The following is a 21,296-nucleotide window of genomic DNA, read 5'->3' as shown; positions in this document are numbered from 1 at the left end:
TTTAGAGCCATTGAGCTCAAGACGAGAGAACATAAATGATAACGATAATGACTTCTCTCAACCCAAGAGGTTGAGAACAACCCCTCATGAGGAGATACCATCATTTCTCATTCTACACTCTCTCTCAGAGCAGCCTCTGAGTAAGTTATCGCCGTTCCTTATACAAAAATGTATTGAGTCTGCTGCAGGCTCACCGAAAACGGTAAGGCGACTTCAGTCCGGGGATATTCTTGTAGAGACTAGTAACTCTCAACATTCTGCAAAATTATTAAAGCTGACTACCTTTGGTGGACAATCAATAAAGGTCACTCCCCATGCCACCCTAAACTCCTCGAAGGGGGTAATTGCAGAATGGGACCTGTTAAATGTATCAGAAGAGGAAATAGTCCAAGAACTTCGAGAACAAAAAGTAATCCAAGCAAGGAGAATTCTGACTCGGAAAGATGGTATCCTTGTCCCCACAAGGAGTATAATCCTCACTTTTAGTTCTCCTATCCTACCAACATCTGTTAAAGCCGGCTATCTTCATTGCCGTGTGCGTCCTTATATCCCGAATCCAATCAGGTGCTATAAGTGCCAAAAATACGGACACTCCCAAACTGCATGTAGAGGTGAGGCAATATGTCCAAACTGTGGATCAAAGGATCATAATCAATCCGAATGCTCTGCTACTTCTCAATGCCCAAACTGTAAAGGTAATCATCCGGCTTTTTCGAAAATATGCGAATTATGGAAACAAGGGAAAAAAATCCAAAAATATAAAGTCGAGAATAAAGTCACATACTCAGAGGCAAGAAGAGAAATACTCAAAACAGAACCAAAGCGTACATATGCCACTGCTGCTAAAAAATTTCAGTCAGTAGGTATTCAAACAGATGTTACAGTTCCTCCAAATCTATCCATCTCTGATTGGGCACGTTCTTTGCTCTCTGCTTCCAAACAGTGTCCTCCTCAACAAAAAATTGAACAAGCCAGTAACACCCCAATTACCATTCCAACCGACGTGCCTCAAACAGCAAAACCAAAAGTGGCAGAAACTAAAGTTCTGAACCCACCAGTAGCTACGGGCATGGATGTTGACCAACGCAATGAATCAGATGATGGTATATTAGAACTGCATGCGACTGATGAGATGGATGTCACACGTCCCTACTTTCCAAAAAAAGAGAAAGGGAAATTGGATCGATCTAAGCAAGTTTCAACTAAAAAGCAGTCAGAAACAAAAATAAACAACAAAACCACTTAATGGAAAGATTCCTCCAATGGAATTGTAGAGGCTTTCGCAATACAAAAGACGATTTATATGATCTCATCGACCGGTATGATCTAGCAGGCATAGCCCTACAGGAAACCTACTTAAATGCACGAGTGTGTCCCACCATTAAAAATTACACCATCTTCAGACGAGATAGGAGAATAGACTCGCCAGCCTGTGGAGGAGTGGCAATTCTTGTTAGAAACAACGTTCCATCGAAACATATTGCTCTTCAGACCCCTTTTGAAGCAGTGGCAGTGCGTATTGAAATTGGCATCACTCTTACAATAGCGTCAATATATATCCCTCCTAATTTCTTATTCACTTCAGACGACCTAGAAAATCTAATAGACCAGCTACCATCTCCGTTCTGCTTGCTCGGAGACTTCAATGCACATCATTCGCTGTGGGGATCTCCAACAATTGACAAGAGAGGTAAGCTAATAGAATCCTTTCTTGATGCTTATCAACTCACCATTTTAAATACTGGCGAGCCAACCTACATTCATTTTTCGACTGGATCCATGAGTTCAATAGACCTCTCAATCTGTTCTCCCTCCTTATATACTATTATGGAGTGGTCTGTTCTTAACAATCCAATGAACAGTGATCACCTGCCAATCCTCTGCAAACTCCAAACACGAGCAAACTCCCCTTCCCCACGTCGCTCCATTTGGATATTCCGTAGGGCACACTGGAGTGAATATGCCTCTCATGTTCAATTAGATGATAAAATTATACAATCTCAGACCATAGAAAATGTCACGGAACACATTACTACTCAAATATTACTAGCTGCCACCATTGCAATACCAAAATCTTTACCAGGGAAACGGAAACACAGTAACTACTGGTGGAACCAAGATTGTACGCATGCGAAACGGGAAAAAAACAGATCTTGGAATTTATTTCGTAAATTCCCCACAACTAGTAACCTAATTAACTTCAAAAGACTAAGAGCCAAGTTCCGCAAAATAAGAAGAAATGCAAAGAAAGAAGCCTGGATCAGCTTCTCCTCAAGTATAAATAAGGACACAGATAGTAGAATCATTTGGAGGAAAATTCAAACGCTCAATGGCAAATATGTCCAGTCCCCAGCTACAATACTAAATTGGGAAGGGAAGGAATTGTCATCACCAGCAGAAATAGCAAATGCCTTAGCTGAATCATTTGCCAGCATATCAGCAATATCCACCTTTAACCCAACCTTTCAAAGAATTAAAGAATCTGCAGAAAAGCGTAAGATTAATTTTTCCACGGCAGTTTCACATCCATACAACCATCCATTCACATTAGCAGAATTAGTAGGGGCACTAAATAAAACACCAAATAGTGCTGCTGGTCCAGATGGGGTCTATTATATAATGTTAAAGCAACTTGACAACAGAGCAAAAACAACATTGTTAAAATATTACAACCGTATTTTCTTAGAAAATACCTACCCACTCTCCTGGCGTCACTCAATTGTTCTAGCCTTCCCGAAGCCAGGAAAGGATCGTACCTTTCCGCATAACTACAGGCCAATATCACTGACTAGTTGTCTAGGAAAAGTCCTTGAAAAAATGGTTCACAGGCGGCTAACGTGGTTCCTGGAAGCAAATAACTTACTAAACAGCAGCCAGTATGGATTTCGAAAGAACCGGTCCACGCTAGATGTGATGATAAAAGCTGAGGCAAACATCCGAAATGCCTTTATAAGGAGAGAACATCTAGTCATGATTAATCTCGATATCGAGAAAGCCTTCGATACCACCTGGCGATATGGTGTACTAAAAGATCTCCATTCTTTCGGCTTGAGAGGTCAGTTACCTCAATTCATACAAAATTTTCTATGCAACAGAACGTTTCAGGTAAGGTATATGAACAATTTATCCAAATCATTTGAATAAGAGGAGGGTGTACCGCAGGGTTCTATTCTAAGTCCAACATTATTTGCAGTAAGAATTACAAACATGACACGGGAAGTACCAAATACAGTAGAATCCTATATGTTTGCCGATGACCTCATTATCTCCTGTCAATCCCAAACTATGAACATCATTGAAAGACAACTTCAAATTTCCATAGCTAAAATAGAATCATGGGCACTGCGGAATGGTTATTCTTTAGCCGAAAAAAAATCCACTGCAATTCACTTTTGTAAAAAACGAAAACTCCACCCGGATCCAGAAATATTTTTAAAAAACAGCCTGATACCTGTCACTAACAATTTTCGTCTGTTGGGGCTACATTTAGATAATAAACTTAATTTTGCTTCCCATATATCTTACCTTCGAACCACGTGTCTTAAAAAACTGAACATCCTAAGAGCCGTTTCCGCCATGTCCTGGGGTGCTGACAGAAGCTCTCTTCTCCATCTCTATAGAGCTTTAATAAGATCACGCTTAGATTATGGATCACCTGTCTATGACTCCGCTAGGAACAGTTCCCTATTACGACTGAACACCATACAGCATAGTGCCCTTAGGATAGCTGTGGGAGCCTTTAGAACATCTCCGATCCATAGCCTGTATATTGAGGCAAATGAACCTCCACTGCACCTAAGGAGAAAATCCTTATTATGTAACTATGCACTAAAGATTAAGAGTATTCCATCACATCCTAGCTGGCAGCACTTGTTCGACCCTAAATACACCATGCTATATCAAAATAAACCTAATGAGAATCGCCCAGCAGGGCTTCGACTGCAAGAGCTCATGATCAGTTGGAACATTAATTTTCAGAATGTCTTCCAAGACCGTGGTACTCCCGAACCTCCCTGGACTGAATTCGTACCTCTCTGTGACAATTTCTTTTTAAGATGGGGGAAGACATCCCTGGCTAATACAAATTTTGAACAGCTCCATAAATCGCATTCCTTGGAAAACTCAGCAAAAGTACATATCTATACTGATGGCTCCAAAACGGATACAGCTGTAGGTGCTGCAGCAGTCTCCTCCAACTTCTCAGTAGCTGTTTCTCTTCCCACTGAATGCAGTATTTATACTGCAGAATTATTCGCAATAAAACTGGCTCTAGATAATATAAACAAGTACCATATCAAGGAATCCTTGATATATTCAGACTCCTTAAGCGCTATCACTGCCATTCAATCTACTTTTTGTCCCTCTCACCCCATTCTTAAAGAGATCCGATCTAAGTTATTTCACAATGAAACAGTCAATCAGAAGGTTACCTTCTGCTGGATCCCTGGTCATGTTGGCATCTCAGGCAATGAACATGCGGATGCTGCTGCAAAGCATCCCGACGCTGGATCTTCCAGACAAATAAAAGTTCCCTACACCGATCACAAATCTGTCATTAAAACAACATGCAGAAAACAATGGTCTCTCCTTTGGAAAACTCAAACCAATAATAAATTACTGCAGATAAAAAAAGAGCCACAACTGTGGACATCTAGTTCCAGGAGAAGCAGGCGACAAGAAGTGATTCTAGCAAGGCTCCGCATCGGCCATTCGCACCCAACTCACCTGTTTTTGCTTATGGGAGAGAATCCTCCTCAGTGTTTCTTCTGTCAGTCGCAGCTCACAATAAAACACATCCTCATAGAATGTCCCCAACTTTCAACAGTCAGAAAATCAAGCTTTAGCTCCCTGTCCAACTTAAAGGAACCATTAACGTTATTTGATATTCTTGGCAATGAAGCAAATTTCGAGGAACTGTTTACTTATTTGAAGCACATAAATCTGTATGATAGACTGTGATCAAAGTGACAAACAAATCCTGAATAGGCACAATATGGCCCAAGAGGCCCTTGTGCCAAAAAACCCCAATACAACAACAACAACAACAACCACCCCTCTAACTGTTTCATCATGGAGAGACATTTCAAAGTAATCCTTGCGCTCTGCTTCACCCGGATGACAATACAGACCTTGACCATGATATTATAGTAGAAAAAAAGCCGGTCCCAGTTTTCATCTATCTTAATTAAGCATATATTAGCAAAATCCATCCTCCTTAACATTCGGTGTTAATCATTAAACAGATTTGATCATGTATAGATGCAGCCTGAACGTTTACCTCCCTCCTTTGACAGCCGTCCTCTCTGGACTATCCATGCATCGATTGATATCCCTGGAACTGAAAATGCCTAAACTTCATGTTCAAGCAATTTCTTGGAGATATTTTCTTAGCTGTCTCATCAAGAGTTGTTGGTCTACCATTTATAGGACCATCATATATGGCCCCAGGTGCCAAAGTGATATTATCGATCACAGCGACTTCTTTAGTGATTAATGTCCATACTGTAAATACCTTCTTAATAAGTCTTCGTAGGTTGAACATGATACAGACAGATTTCTGAGGAGTTCAGTTATCATGGGCTGTTACTAATACTTCTTATTACGTTACAGGTGTAGTTAGCAGTTCAATTATATTTATCAGACCACGATGTGATAATCCTTTTGGAAAAAATATTGCTAGTAAAGATACCAACTCGGATTCGCTCTACACGTTTCCCTCTTTTCTAGAAAAGTAGCAACACCAAAACGCTTCCGTTTTGGCAAGTTTCCTTCTGGTACAATTATATTCCAGATATCGCATATAGTCAACGCAGAATTGCGTATCTCGAAGTTTAAGATGTTTGGGATTAGCGGTATCTTTCGATCAAGGGCCCGATTCAGATCAAAAACTTTGACGGAGTTCTCCAGAAATTCGAATCCTTAAATCCCTTCCTTATTTCGGTACAATCCATTGGTCCATATCCAGGTAGTCCCGTGAGTCTCTTCAAAAAATATTTATCCTCTTATTACAGAATAAGCTTCCAATAAGCCTTCCTAAGCTCTTGCGACAGAATTTCATCACTGGGGATGTTGTATCGTGTACAAACACGTCACCGTGGCTCCATCTGGAGTTAGCAACTCTTCGATTACATCACTTTTGTGTGCAGAATTTAATACCTATAATACTTCCGTTATGTACAGGAACAATAATGGAATATTGTAGGTTTATTATGCATTATAGAGCACACTACAGAATACTACTCACACTCACTGCAGTTATGTGTAATATCTTTATTCAGCGTGTTGCCAAAAGTATTGAGTTAAAAACAGAAAATGCAGTTATCTTTCAGCTTGGTGTAGGTTCTAGATATAAATCGTCTTGGAATAATTTCCAACTATTTATATTTCTCTATTCTCCAGAAAAATTTTAATTTGGCAAAATATATCGGCTTCCAAGGTAAGGTAAAGAAGACTAACACATGGATCGCCGTCATTTCGCACCGTGTGAGAAAACGCCTGGATTCTTGACCCACGGAGAGTAGAGGAACTTTGAGATATTTTCAAATCGAAGCCGGCTTAGTCGATCTCGGGCAAGAGTTGCGCTGTTTTTTCTCCCCGAAACTGTAATTTCTAATTTAGTAAAGAGGTAAGCTGGAACACATGCAATTGAAAGATACAATGCACTGACGTCTCATGTCTTTAGCTGCCTTGGCAGAAAATCAAACGACAAGAATGCAAGGGCAAGCCATCACATGTGTTTCGAATTGTTTCCAATGAGACTGAGAACAGAAGAGCTCAAAAAAGGCCAGTCCATTGATGTTGCATTATTTTCTCTCAGACCAAGCCAGTGCTAGAGGAGAGGTTTTATCAACTATGTCATGGTCCCTTCTGCAAGGCGCCATCCCACAAAAAACCATCGGTCAAACACCATGTAGCGAAAAGCAGGTCGAAACCAACAAACCAATTAAGAAAACAACGTCCAACTGTCCAGAGATCTGTTGTAGTCAAAATACGTGGGTTGCCTGGTGATATTTAATTCTGACATGGAGAGTGCCTTCCATTTGCGTCCGATGTTTCAGTCCCACCTTGGATGTATCACATATCGCTGTGCGCCCTTTCACTCACATCACTGGGGAAACACACCTTATCGCAACAGAACATACTGCAAATTCATGCCACATTGAGAACTCAGTATTCAGAGTACACTCTAATCTACACAGACGGATCTAAAACTGACTCCCAAGTTGGTGAGAATAAAAATCATGATAACCCCTTACTCATATTCAATATTTTGATATTTGTACATGTGCTTTGATAAGTACGTTGAGTCAATTATATCTTTGTACAATTTGAACGACTCGTTTTTATATTAATATTACTTCAGTTAAATTTTATTTATTATTGTTTTTTTCGTGGGCCTGCACAGTAAGAGCCTTCCATCGTTTTGATATTACATCATGTCCTCCTGGATACTTCCCCTGCAATAGCACTTCAGACTGCGTCGAACAACGATTTAATTGTGATGGTAATCCAGATTGTGATGACCACTCCGATGAGTGGCACTGCGGTGAGTTAAAGTATTTCCTTCTTCGTAACCAAAAAAAGAAATAATAATAATAATCGTACAAAAAAAAAACAATATTTACTTTATAATATCAGTTATTAAAAATTGTACATTATTAAAATAATAAAATTTCAAATTTTTCTTATAATTCCAAGAAAGGATGTTCATCAATCACTTAAAGTTGCAAATTATATGAGGTTTTAAAAATAAACCCTAAAGCTTCGTTTAGAGCTGATTAACTTCAAAACAGTTAAAGCCATCCTTAAATAATCCCAACCATTTTCCTAAACAGTGTGGCTATACTTTAATACTTTGAAAGACATTTTTCTTTAAATTTTAATGAAGATAAACTATACAAGTTTACTTGTAAATATGTTGGATGATGAATCACCGATCAATAGCACTATCGCACGCGAAGCGTGCACTATTATGATTAGCAGTTTTCAAAATACGTAACAATAAAGTGCAACAATTGTCGGTTAAATCAACCGATAGTTGATTGTTGCGTTACGTAGCCACGTGTCAACGGCGCTTATATTTCTGGATAATTATGAACGAATTGAAAGGATTTTTAAAGATTCTGCATCCAAATAACTTCATTAAATATTTCGGATAATTAAAAGAGATTATGTTTGTTTAACAAATTAAAACACTGTTTGATAAAAGACGCATTTACCACTCTTGTAATAATGATCAGTTCTCTGTTTATAGACGATCCTGTTCGAAAAGAATTTTGGAATAATTTATACCGAAAGCGACCGGACGAGGACAGAGAGAAAAAAGTTGAAGGTTGTGGTAAGTATGATGTATATTCTAACAGTTCCTTTATTGTTTGTTGCTAATCATTGTATGCATGAAAACTGTAACAAAGACTTGAACAATTGACTTGATTATATCAAATTTATGCATCAATCCGGCGTATTTCATTGTCTTGCTAAAATATCTGGTGTATGCTTGGATTGAGGCTTTCTCCTGAGTCAAAAGAAGTATTGTTTACATAGAGAACTGCTTTGACATGGGCAGAAGCGGTTTATAACTGTCTACCCAGCTGAAAGAGGCAACATATCAAGTCTGTCGTCGCTGCACTCATGGCTCAGACTAGACATTCATTAATCTGTTATCTTGAGCTGTAAACAACGCTGGGAAACGTGTACAAAGTTCCGATTAAGGAACTTTGTATCTTGTTCTTAAGTGAACAATTTTTTAATTCCCTTAGGTTAAATCTATTGAAGAACTCGATTAAAAAAATCACCCCATGATCTACGAAAAATGTGTTAGAAAAAGAATTACTCAAGAAATTAGACTTCGAGTTAACGGGGTCTCTGTCATTCCCTTGATAACAAACGCATCACGTGGCGTCTAATAACAAAGGGGGAAACAGTGGAGCTTGTACGGTATGTGAGATCTAGTCTTATTCTACTTTCCCTTTGATAGGATGAAGGAATTATGGGATAGATTCGAGTTAACGGGATCTCTGTCATTCCCTTGATAACAAACGCATCACGTGGCGTCTAATAACAAAGGGGGAAACAGTGCAGCTTGTATGGTATGTGAGATCCAGTCTTATTCTACTTTTCCTTTGATAGGATGAAGGAATTATGGGATAGATTCTCTACCGTACAGCTGCTTTTGCATTTGTATTCCCTGATTGCTGGGTATTAGCTCTTAGAAGACTGTGAGGGTAACTTATGTCAGTGTAACTTAAAGGAAAGTCAAGCGTCTTAACCTACTTAAGCTTTCGTAGAGGGGAAATGTATAATAGTAACCCCTGAGTGCTAAGCGCGCTTCCTTGTGATCAAGTGATTCCACGTGGGATAAATAAATGGAATACTTTATTTCGGTTTCTTATGATTTCCAATTGAATGTGTACGCAATTAATTGGAAATATATTGGTATTAATTCGAGTCTTTCTAATTCTAAACACGTGCCTTTAATTCAAGTTTAAATTCAATTCTAAAATTTTAGACCGTTTTTTATACGCCGGTTCCTAAATCAATTGTGTCAATTAGCAATACAGAATTAGCATTAAAATTATGATAGTAGTATTTAATACTTCTATATTTTGTAAAAAAGGAAATTTAAATAGTATATTTATAATTAAAATAATTTATTCATAATTAAAACTTAAATTTTTTAAATTTTTGTTTAAAATTTAAAATTATAATATTTTGTTATAAGATGTAAATCGTACTTTCTTATAATTTACAGTTAATTAGAATGATGATGATTAAAATCAAATTTTCCATAGTTTTTTTTTTTTTTTTTTAAGAATTATGGAAGGTTCCTGGAGAATGCGTTTGCTCTAGCGTTAATCTCTTCTGCGAGAGAAGTGGATTGGAGAACCCTCCTCAGAATCTACCTGCGAATGTCAAAGAACTGTAAGTGTGATGGTAGTGTCATTATGTCCTTTCTACACTAGGGTCCAAAAAGTTAAGTAAAGCAATAAAGTTTTATCGATAACTCCATAATGAGTGAAAAACAAAAATAAAGGAAATCGACCTTGATACAAGAACGATATTTTCCAACGAGATAGTGTTTTAATTTTATTTATAAAGAACAAGAAACAATATCATTGAGTTCAAGACAAACATATTATTGAGGAAATACGAAAGTAAGTTAACGAAACGATTATAAAAAAACCATTTTGTCCATCTTTCATGAAAGCGCGTCTTAATGATTCTTTATCGGAATAATACCAGGCTGAGTACTCTTGAACAGCTTTAAGAATATTGTTTATTTGCAAAAGTCTGTACATCTTTTATATCCAAGCTGGTGGAAAAGAAAATGCATTATTTTCTTGCAGATGTTTCTTTCCGCTTACTTGATTCTTTTAGACATAAAAGGCAGCCTTCCAGCGAATCGAATTTCTTTGACTACATTCACATATCCGGGAAAAAAGGAGAGAAATCTTGTCTAATATAACCCTGGATCTCTAATAAACCACTAGAAATCTAAGCTCATGTAAATTTAATGTTCTTTACCATTTCTTACGGTTTCTGCCCAGCTTATATGCTCATAGATTTTCTCATTTAGCTTCCAGATCACATCGATTTGGCTTCTTATTTCCTCTTTGCGGTAGGTTACAACAGCCGAGATAGCTGGATTGCGTTTGTTTCCATGGATACAGAATAATATTATAACAAATCTTCTAACAGTTGGAAGAACAGCATCAAGTTCAAAGATGAAGTGTCACGTGTCATTAAGCGAAGGCCTAGGCTATTGTTGCAGAACTTTTACGGGGTAGGGCACATCGTGGTTGTAGTAAACAAATCAGCAAATCTCTTTCTGCCTTCCCCTTCACCAGACTTCAACAGATAAGTCAGATATTCAACTAGTAAGGGTAGCGTAGGTGCGCATGTTGCGTGCTCACATCCTACGCTGACACAAAAATGAATTGAAAGCTTCCAGGTTGGCTTCTCTGCCATGAATGCGTTATTCAAGATTATACAAGTAGTATCAAAGATGTAATAGTGTAAGAACTGTTTGTAGCTAACGGTCCACAATGCCATGAAATGTATAGTAAACAAGGAAATGTCGATGGTCAAAGACAAAGAGGATTTCAATTTTATTGTGTCAGCCACAAATATATCTGTTTCATTGGAAAATTATCGCAAAAGGAGGGTACCAAAATGGATGACAAAGAGATGTGAATATTTATATATATTTTTTCCAATTGCTTGTATTATTCGGTGGGTTTGTTGGACAAAAATCCCTAGTTTCTAAGGGGGTAACGATCCAACCCTTTTCTGAAAGCGACTAACTCTCCACGTTGTGGAAAAAGCCCATAAAAATTCTGTGATTCTAACCACTACTGCCCACGAGGGTCGCAAACAATGAAAACACTGCTTTCTAAAATGGAACTTTTCTCGTATATAAAAGCAAAATAGAAGGCAGTCAGATCGCTGTAAGATTAGTGGCATAATTATCTTTGAAAAGAAAAGAACCTATCAGAAAAAAATCACTGAAGATGAGAGAGGGTGAGGCTTCTGGGTTGGGTGAGGCACATTCGATTATATTAAAGAATACGGCATAGGAGTGCATCATACCATTAGAATTGCTACTGTGATCATCATATGACTCCGGAGTGATTCTTTTGAACTAGAAAAATGCAAAAATCTTATCTGGAAACTAGGGAACACGAAATTAAAGGTGGTCGAGGATGAGAAAGATTTATGGATTATGATATAAGCAGGCATAAAGTTTTCCTTACGGTGTAAGCAGGCGGACAGGAAGCCTCAAGAGGGTACTATCAATGATCAATAGGACCTATGCCAGCAGAGAGAGAGAGAGAGAAGGATGTTATCGCCTCTTTATATAACGATGGTGAGGCCTCATTTGGAATATTGTATTTAGGTCTGGAAGTCTCACCTAGTTAAAGGACTTCTAGAGTGTCCAAAGAAGGGCAGTTTGGTTCAGAATGCTAAGGGTTATCCTCATGAGGACTGTCTTAAAAGATGTGGACTGCAGAGCCTGGAGACTAGACATCATAATGGTTACTTGATAAAGGTGTATAGGCCCTAATAAAGGTTTTAAGCAGAACAAATGAGGTAGGAATATTTGTATTCGTAAGTGAAACTAGTACAAGAAGGCATACAAATATAAAACTTTGGAAAATAACAGCAGATTACATGTCACGAAGTCCACCTTCCGGTAGCGTGTTGTTGATGATAATCTATAGGAATAAATTGAGAGTATTTAAGGATAGAATTGATTAGAATATAGTTGATTGGAATAAGTTTTCTTTGGAAGTAATTGGCATAGACTGACGAAGTTGAAAGCTGAACTGGATGATTACTTTTTTAGCGATAGGCATTTGTAATCGATTCAGTTCTTTCTTGTCACATTCAGAATAATTTTGCTTCGTTTCTGCGTCATTTGGAGTAATATTACTAACAGTTATACTAAAGTTATAAATTCCTAAGGCCAATGAGTTGCTGTCCAAATATAAAAAGAAACCCGTTGCAAAATTGAATTGTTCCAACATCATAAAGAAACTGTTTTATATTCAGAGGTTTATTTTACGTTTGAATAAGCGCTTATTTTAATTACTCGTGCATGATTTATTGTCCTTCTCTATTATTGCGATGATATCTTATAATGCTCATCTGTTTTATATATAGGGATCTTTCAAGCAACAGGATTCACATCATTACAGAGACAACATTTCCCGTTTTGGACAACCTTCAAATACTGTGAGTAAAACAGATTTCGTATTTTCCCCCCATCCTGTAGAATTTAAATAAAATTACACGCAACAATAAGCTCAACTTATCCTATGAAATACAAGAAAAAAAATTAAAGCTTCGAGTGTTGTGTTGCTTATATGACCGGCCCTTCGAACTTGAATAACTTAGGAAAGTGCCTTCATATTTCTCGGTAATGCTGTCAGCAGAAAACTTATTATTTTCCTGGAAGACTCTTATCTCTAGTTTACATTTAGATTGTCCGATTTACTCGGAAAGACGCACATAAACAACTATGAACATGCGCAGAAACTGTAAATGAAACTTGACATCGCTTTATTATGCTAGTTTTATATTTTTAGTCCACCAGATGGCGGCAGTGTGCATTTTCAGTGTCTTTGGTTGAGCAGTTGGTCCATCACGTGGTTACTTAAGGGATGAGCCTCCAGTATGCAGCAACTGTGAAACTCAACACTCAGTGAAACACCATAATTTACAGCAGATCCTCGGAAGCAGAAGAGATATTAATGATCTTTTTATTTTCCTGAACAAATACCATCTGATCTGAATCCACCTGTTTCGGCCCTCATGAGTATCACAGTTGGTAGGATCGCCATCCTCCCCACACCGGCTGGAAAAGACCCGAGTTCGAGTCCCGTTGAATGGTGTGAGGAATATTTATGAGTCTTTTTCACAACATGGCTGAGTTAGTTGGTCTCAGACGAGGATAGCATGGTTTTTCTCCCTGAAACTCTGGTTTATCATCCAGCAGACAGAAAATCGACCACGGAACAACATGGCCTTGGCCACCGATGCTCCTAAAACCCAAAACAACAACCACCTCTTTAATATACCAAACCTATACCATTTGACTGTAATTGGTATATTATGGCCTTAGTAGCCGTTGAACCAATAAATCAAACAAACTATTATATGTTGTAGGGTTTTAGGTGCATCAGCAACTAAGGCCATATTAGTGACCATATCACACGTATGTCTGTAAATCACGCTAGATGAAAATCCGAGTTTTGGGAGAAAAAACATGCATGCTCTGTTCTCCTGAGATCGACTAACTCAGCCAGTTGTGAAAAAGGCCCATAAAAATTCCTCAAATCATCAACGGGACTCGAACTTGGGTCTTTTCTGCCTTGTGTGGGGAGGATGGGGATTCTACCAATGGTGCTACTGACGAGGGCACTTCTACAGAGCATTCAAGTTTATAAAAAAGTCAGTAGCAGTTATGTTCAGAACAAAAGCAAACGTAAGACCGAAATTTCATCAGAACCGCACGAACTGTTAAGTGAAGTATTAATAAGAGATTTTGAAGAGATGAAAATTGCAGAGAACTAAATCCTGGTGAAGAATGCATAATTGAAGTCGTAAGAGTTGAGCCTACAATTGAAGATGTAGCACGGGGTGATATTTCTCATAAGAAATGTGGTCCTCGACAGCGGTACAAAGAGGTTCGTATTGAGTATACGACTATGACATCATCTTATTTATCGTAAATAATAAAAATCTAAATAAATGAGTAAATAAATAATCTAAATATGTGTAAAGAAGATGAAGAGTCTAAATAAATGAAATATAATTATCCTCGTGGAATATTGATGACACAGGCTGTAATGCTATTTATTTATTACTACTGTAAATTACAAAATTAAATATTGTTTTCATAGTACTTCGTATTGGTAGTAAATTCTACATTTAATCCTAACTCAGTGTTCCTGTTTAATTGAGTTGTTTATGTATTTGTTATTTTGGCAGAATATTAACGTCCTCTGAGGTAACGTTTCTACACACGGATGCTTTTCGGAATTTGCCCAATTTGACAAACCTGTAAGTAATAGCTGTTGTTGAAAATTGAATATACAATAAGTGTTAATTATGTTATACGTTTATTAATTTACTATGTATTAAATTAAATTTAATAAAATTATGTATAATTTTGTAACATTTTAAATATCACATTTAATAGCTTTTCATTAATTTAATATAAGAATTTTTTTTATTATTATTATCGATTTATTGTAGCAGTAGCTTCATTCCAGTATCCCCTCCACCTTATTTCCACTGTGACACTTTAGAAGAACTCATTTGCATCAGCATGCTAGTACAATAGTGATTTCAGAAAAACAGGGCCCCAAGTGCCAAGCGATAGGGACCAAGCGATTTTCTTAAGCGAATTATAAAGTGATCCTTCCAAGTGATTTTGTTCTCTTTCATTTCTAGCCGCTCTTATTCTCAGTTCATTGTAAGTGGTTCTTCACTTAGCAGATTTTAAGTAGAACCCAGGAAGGAAAATCACCTTTCTTTTTTAGGATAATTATCCATTTTCTCACTAACAAACTAATCCGCCAGCCGCTTGGTCACTAGGTGGCACTGCTCCTGCCTCCCCGTGGTGGGGCCGGAAACCTGAAAGGAAAAATAATCCTTTCAGGGCTAAAAGGAGCAACAATGGACTTGACAAACCAGGCTTCTCCTGGAATTATGGATCAAACTGATCACAATCGGCAGCAAGATGATCTTAATCCATCTACTGCCAAAAGACAAAAGAAAGATGTGACCCAAACCATCTCGCCACTCTTTCTAATTGTTCATTCCCTATCAGACCAACCAGTTAGTAAACTTTCTCCCTTTGTTATACAGAGGTGTCTAGAACATATAGCTGGTCCACCGAAAATGGTTCGCCGCTTGAAATCAGGCGACCTTCTGATAGAATCGACAAATCATCGACATTCTGAGCTTCTTCTTGAAACCAAAACTTTTGGAGGGTTTCCCATCAAAGTCACTCCACATGCCACTTTAAATTCATCTAAAGGGGTTATCGTGGAATGGGACCTCCTAAATAGCTCTGAAGAAGAAATCGTACAAGAGCTACAAAATCAGAATGTCACACATGCCAAACGAATCCTTATTAAAAAGGATGGAAACCTCGTTCCAACCCGCACCATCATACTTACTTTCAGTACTCCAACTCTACCATCATCAGTCAAAGCCGGGTACCTGAATTGCCAGGTAAAGCCATATATCCCCAATCCAATACGATGCTTCAAGTGTCAAAAATATGGCCATTCCCAAACAGTATGCAGAGGACAAGCTATTTGTGCCACTTGCGGCTCAAAAGAACATACCTGTAAAGAATGCAATACACAGTCTCCTCTCTGCCCAAACTGCAAAGGAGACCACCCTGCCTATTCCAGAGACTGTAATATATGGAAAAGAGAAAAGCAAGTTCAAAAATATAAAACTGAACATAAGGTAACATATCAAGAAGCCAAAAAGCAGATACCACTATTTCCAGCAGTGAGATCATATGCAGCAGCAACAGCAGCAACTACAGTGCAGAAAACAAAGGTAATTGCAATACAGACTGACATCACAATCCCGCCTAACATCTCAATAGCAGACTGGGCACGTAACATTCTTTTACAAACAAAACAAAAAGTTGATCAGGCAATTAATACACCCATTGTAATCCCACCAGATGCTAAAGATCCAACAGCAACAAGCAGTACAAATTCCACCAAACCTGTTGAAAAAACACAAAAAAATACTGACACTATGGAAATTGATGAAAAGGAGAAAGAAGATGAACCAGTTCTGGAACTTTACGCAAATGATGACATGGACAGTGTTGGCCGACCAAGCTTCCCCAGAAAAGAAAAAATCAAAACAGATCGATTAAAACAAGCAACTCATCGTAAGTCATCTGAATCAAGTACTAAACCCAAATAATGCGTACACTTCTACAATGGAATTGTCGTGGCATTCGAAGTAATCTAAGCGATATCAAAGATCTAATTTCTGTATATGTTCCCGCAAGTATCTGTTTGCAAGAAACAAACCTAACTCCGAACATTAGTATTTCAATCAAGAACTACAATATATATAGGCAAGATCGAAAAACCAATACAGGTCATGGAGGAGTCGCCATTCTTGTTGACTCTAATGTTCCATCCAAGCATATTCAGCTACAAACACCCCTTGAAGCAGTCGCGGTACGCATCGTGACTGGAATTACCTTGACTATGAGTTCGCTCTACCTTCCACCTAATCATGCGTACACACTGCAAGAATTTGAGGATTTAATTGAACAATTACCATCTCCTTTTTGTTTGATGGGGGACCTTAATGGGCATCATACCATCTGGGGATCACTTCATACAGACAAAAGAGGACAGATGATTGAAAAACTTATAAATAATAGGAACCTAACACTCTTAAACACAGGTACCCACACCCATGTCCACTTACCAACAGGAACTACCTCTGCAATTGATCTCACCATCTGTTCCCCAGCTCTCTTTCCTCTCCTTGACTGGTCTGTTTCCGATGATCCTTATAGCAGTGATCATTACCCAGTTGTTTGTCACCTACTAGCAAATGATGTACAGCAACCTATAAGAGGTATAAAATGGAAATTTTGCAAAGCAAACTGGGAAAAATACCAATATGCTGCTTCTTTAGATGAGAAAATCATAAGACATACTGATATCAATAATGCTGTTACTCACATCACAAATCAAATAATTTCTGCCGCAAACATTGCAATACCAAAGACAACTAACCAGTCTCATAAACATTACAAGCAGTGGTGGAATGAAGAATGCTTGGAAGCAAAGAAAGAAAAAAATAAGGCTTGGAATCAATTCAGAAAGTATCCCACCACCACCAATCTCATAAAATATAAGAAAGCCAGAGCAAAAGCACGCTATATACGCCGGAAATCTCAGAAAGAATCATGGATATCCTTTGCAAGCAAAATTAATAGAAATACGGACAGCAGAATAATATGGAATAAAATTAGACAAATTTCAGGCAAATATACAACCGTCCCTAAACCGATCATAAGCTGGAAAGGTCATGACATAACTGAACCAGAAAAAATTGCAAATCTACTAGGAGAAACATTTGAGGAATTGTCAGCAACAACGTCATACAGACCAATCTTTCAAACATATAAAGCTCAAATTGAAAAATACAAAATTAATTTCCATGCAGCTCATGAGATTTCATACAATCAATCCTTCACTATAAATGAATTGCATAAAGCCCTAGCCAAATCTAAAGAAAGCGCAGCAGGTCCGGATGGAATCCACTATCAAATGATTAAACGCCTCTCTAAAAATTCTTTATGCCTGCTGTTACTGCTATATAATAGGATATACCTTGAGGATACATATCCAGACTCTTGGCGACATTCGTTTGTACTGGCCTTTCCAAAACCTGGGAAGGACCATTCAAATCCATATAATTATCGTCCCATCGCACTCACCAGCTGTCTAGGTAAAATTTTAGAAAAAATGGTGAATGATCGGTTAACATGGTTTCTTGACTTCCATAACCTCCTGAGTCCTAGTCAATATGGTTTTCGGAAAAATAGATCCACAATAGACATAATGACAAAAGCTGAATCAAATATTCGCAATGCCTTTCTCCGAAACGAACACCTCGTAATGATATGCCTTGATATTGAAAAGGCGTTCGATACTACGTGGAGATATGGTATCCTTCATGAATTGTACAAATTAGGTCTTCGAGGCCATCTACCAAAGTTTCTTCAGAATTTCATGACTAAAAGAACTTTTCAAGTCCGTTATCATCATATTCTGTCTCTAATATACAATCAAGAACAGGGGGTCCCCCAAGGCTCAGTCCTCAGTGCAACCCTTTTCGCTATCAAAATAAACCCTGTAACAGAAGTTATTCCAGCAACAGTTGAAACCTACCTATATGCCGACGACCTCACAATATCATGTCACTCACAGAATATGCGGACAATCGAGAGGCAGCTCCAATGTGCTATTAACAAAATAGAGTCCTGGTCCACCTATAATGGGTATCGAATCTCAGTACAAAAGACAGCGGCAATACACTTCTGCAGAAAACGAAAGATGCATCCTGATCCAGAACTAAGGATAAGCAATCAACAAATTCCACTCAAACAGAGCATCCGGCTACTAGGACTAATCATGGATCAAAAATTAAATTTCCTAGAACACATAAAATATCTACGTACAATGTGCTTAAAGAAATTAAACATTCTACGAGCTGTATCAGCCATGACATGGGGAGCTGATCGTTACTCACTTTTGCATGTTTATCGTGCAATGATAAGATCTAAATTAGATTATGGTTCACCCATTTACTCCTCAGCTAGGAAAAGTGTGTTGAACTGGTTAGATCCAATTCATCACAATGCACTACGTGTTGTTTCAGGAGCCTTCCGTACTTCACCTGTGTATAGTCTATACACAGAGATCCATGAACTCCCACTCAGTCTTCGTAGACAAGTTCTTCTTATGAACTATGCTGCGAAGGTTCAAAGCCTTCCTGGACATCCAACATGGCAATATCTTTATAAACCGAAATGGGAAAATTTATATACGAACAAACCTAATATATGCAAACCTGCAGGCATCCGACTAAAAGAAATACTCTCACAATTGAACTTAAGTATGGATAAAATCTACCAAGATACCCCCACAGCCCTTCCACCTTGGGAAATCAGTTCAGTTGACTGTGACATGGTCCTCATAAAATGGAAACAGAACAATATCCCAAGTCAAAATATAAAACAGCTACATTCCTCTTATGTAACACAATTCTCTGACTATTCTCATTTGTACACTGATGGATCCAAGACGGCCACACACGTTGGTGCCGCTGTTGTATTGCCAAACAGCATAATCTCACAGTCTCTTCCAATAGAGTGCAGTATTTTTAGTGCTGAACTATTTGCAATTAGTCTCGCCCTAGATCACATTGCCAAAACTTCCCCCGTAAAAAGTATCATTTTCACAGACTCGTTAAGTGCAATATATGCTTTACAGACAGAAGATCATCCATCTCATCCGTATGTAAGAAAAATTCTTTCCTCCTTATCACACCTTACGAAAAACAAACAAAGAGTTAGATTCACTTGGATTCCTGGACATTCTGGAATACTAGGCAATGAACGTGCGGATGATGCTGCAAAAAATCCGTCTAACAAAAATTCTCACTTGCATAAAATACCGCTCAATGACTTTAAAAACATCAATCTAAAAGCCTCTGAAAATATATGGACGCAGACCTGGAAATCTCAAACAAACAATAAATTATACCAAATCAAACAACAGCAGAAATCCTGGAAATCAAGTTTTCGGTCAAACAGACATGAAGAGGTTATCCTCGCCCGACTTCGCATCGGACATACATATTTAACACACTCTCACCTCCTAAGGAAAGACGATCCTCCACAATGCCCTCAGTGTCTGACCACACTAACAGTGAAGCACATCATCTTAGAATGTCCACGATACCAACTTGCTCGCCAATCAGCTTTCAAATCGCATTCAAATGAACCATTAAGCCTTGAACTCATTATGGGAGAAAAATCAAACGTCAGTGAACTCCTTTCATACCTCAGCTTAATAAACTTAACTAATCATATCTAATATGGTAAATCAGTAACAATATAACAGGAAATAACAAAACTTGAACAGGCGCAATATAGCCGAAGTTGCTCTTGCGCCACTAAACTCCAAACAACAACAACAACAACAATCAGAAAAACAGCTGTATTGAACCCGCCATTTCCAGCCAGAGCTCAGATCTGAAACCAATATGACACGTTTGAAATGTTTTTGAACAACTGAGAGTCAGAACAAGAGTTCGTAGTTCAACTGTTAGGCTGTGGACCTAACAATCCCCCCCCGCGCAGGAGATGAGCAAGATTCTCAAGTATCCAAATACCAGAAAGTCCCAGAGTTATTGACCCACTGGAATTATATTCGTATCAATAACCCCACTGTATTTCAAGAGGATTTTGATACCATTAAAGTCTGACGGATCATATTCGATATTAAAAATTGACTTCCCATAATGAATTTATTTATATTTCATAAATGGTATATACTTATCTCAAGGGACTTCAAAATCTCTTTGGGAGCAAACGTTTTCCAGTCTCATTTCAAGTAATCGCATAGCAGCTTTCAAACATCACTCAGACAAAGGGATCTTGGTCAATACCGAAAACTTTCCTTCTAATTGGATTTTTAATTTCTAATAATTTCAAAGTTCTGGTAACATTGTTTTAAGAAGTTCCATAGTCTCTTGGATTTAAATCGGCGCTTTTTTGGAGGCAATTTATTATCAAAATTCAACTAAATGAGATTATTACATGGTAATGCATTCTTGAGAGGACGGGATACACTTCAATGGAAATGAGGTGAAACTCCATCTTGTTGGAATATGGTTGTGTCACGGACTACTCGTTCACTTCTCTTAGGTAAAATGACATCTGACGAATCCTGGCATATCTTGTCCCAGTTACTGTAACCGGGGGGAAAGGTATGGACCTAAACTTGCGACCGAAAGCCCCTTTTTTATGATGGAGAAAATTTCAACGTAAGACTAGATGAGGGGTAGGGTCTCCTTTGCCCAAACAGCATAATTGTAAGGTTCACCTTGTTAAAAAGGTAGAAATGAACTTCATCTATTCACAACATAGTTAGCCACTTCGGGATTTTATCTAATCTTGATAAAGAAATAATGTGATCAAAATCCATCATGCTCACGTTCGT

At 38.0% G+C, this 21,296-nt stretch overlaps 1 protein-coding gene across 1 annotated transcript in view; it reads left to right on the top strand.

The window, feature by feature from the left end:
* The window catches only part of LOC150091351 (uncharacterized), a 101,343-nt gene that overhangs the window by 54,265 nt on the left and 25,782 nt on the right, over positions 1-21,296 (top strand). Inside the window, exons 3-7 of the mRNA XM_090383368.1 lie at positions 7,406-7,546; positions 8,255-8,338; positions 9,813-9,921; positions 12,664-12,735; positions 14,494-14,565. Coding sequence (XP_090239494.1) covers positions 7,406-7,546; positions 8,255-8,338; positions 9,813-9,921; positions 12,664-12,735; positions 14,494-14,565 — 478 coding nt within the window. The remainder of the gene's footprint in view (positions 1-7,405; positions 7,547-8,254; positions 8,339-9,812; positions 9,922-12,663; positions 12,736-14,493; positions 14,566-21,296) is intronic.

The sequence above is a fragment of the Mastigoproctus giganteus genome, chromosome 1 (genome assembly GCF_048544385.1).
Source record: "Mastigoproctus giganteus isolate SK-2022 chromosome 1, ASM4854438v1, whole genome shotgun sequence".
In the NCBI taxonomy this organism is placed as follows: Eukaryota; Metazoa; Arthropoda; class Arachnida; order Uropygi; family Thelyphonidae; genus Mastigoproctus; species Mastigoproctus giganteus.
This window is presented reverse-complemented; position numbering and strand designations above follow the sequence as displayed.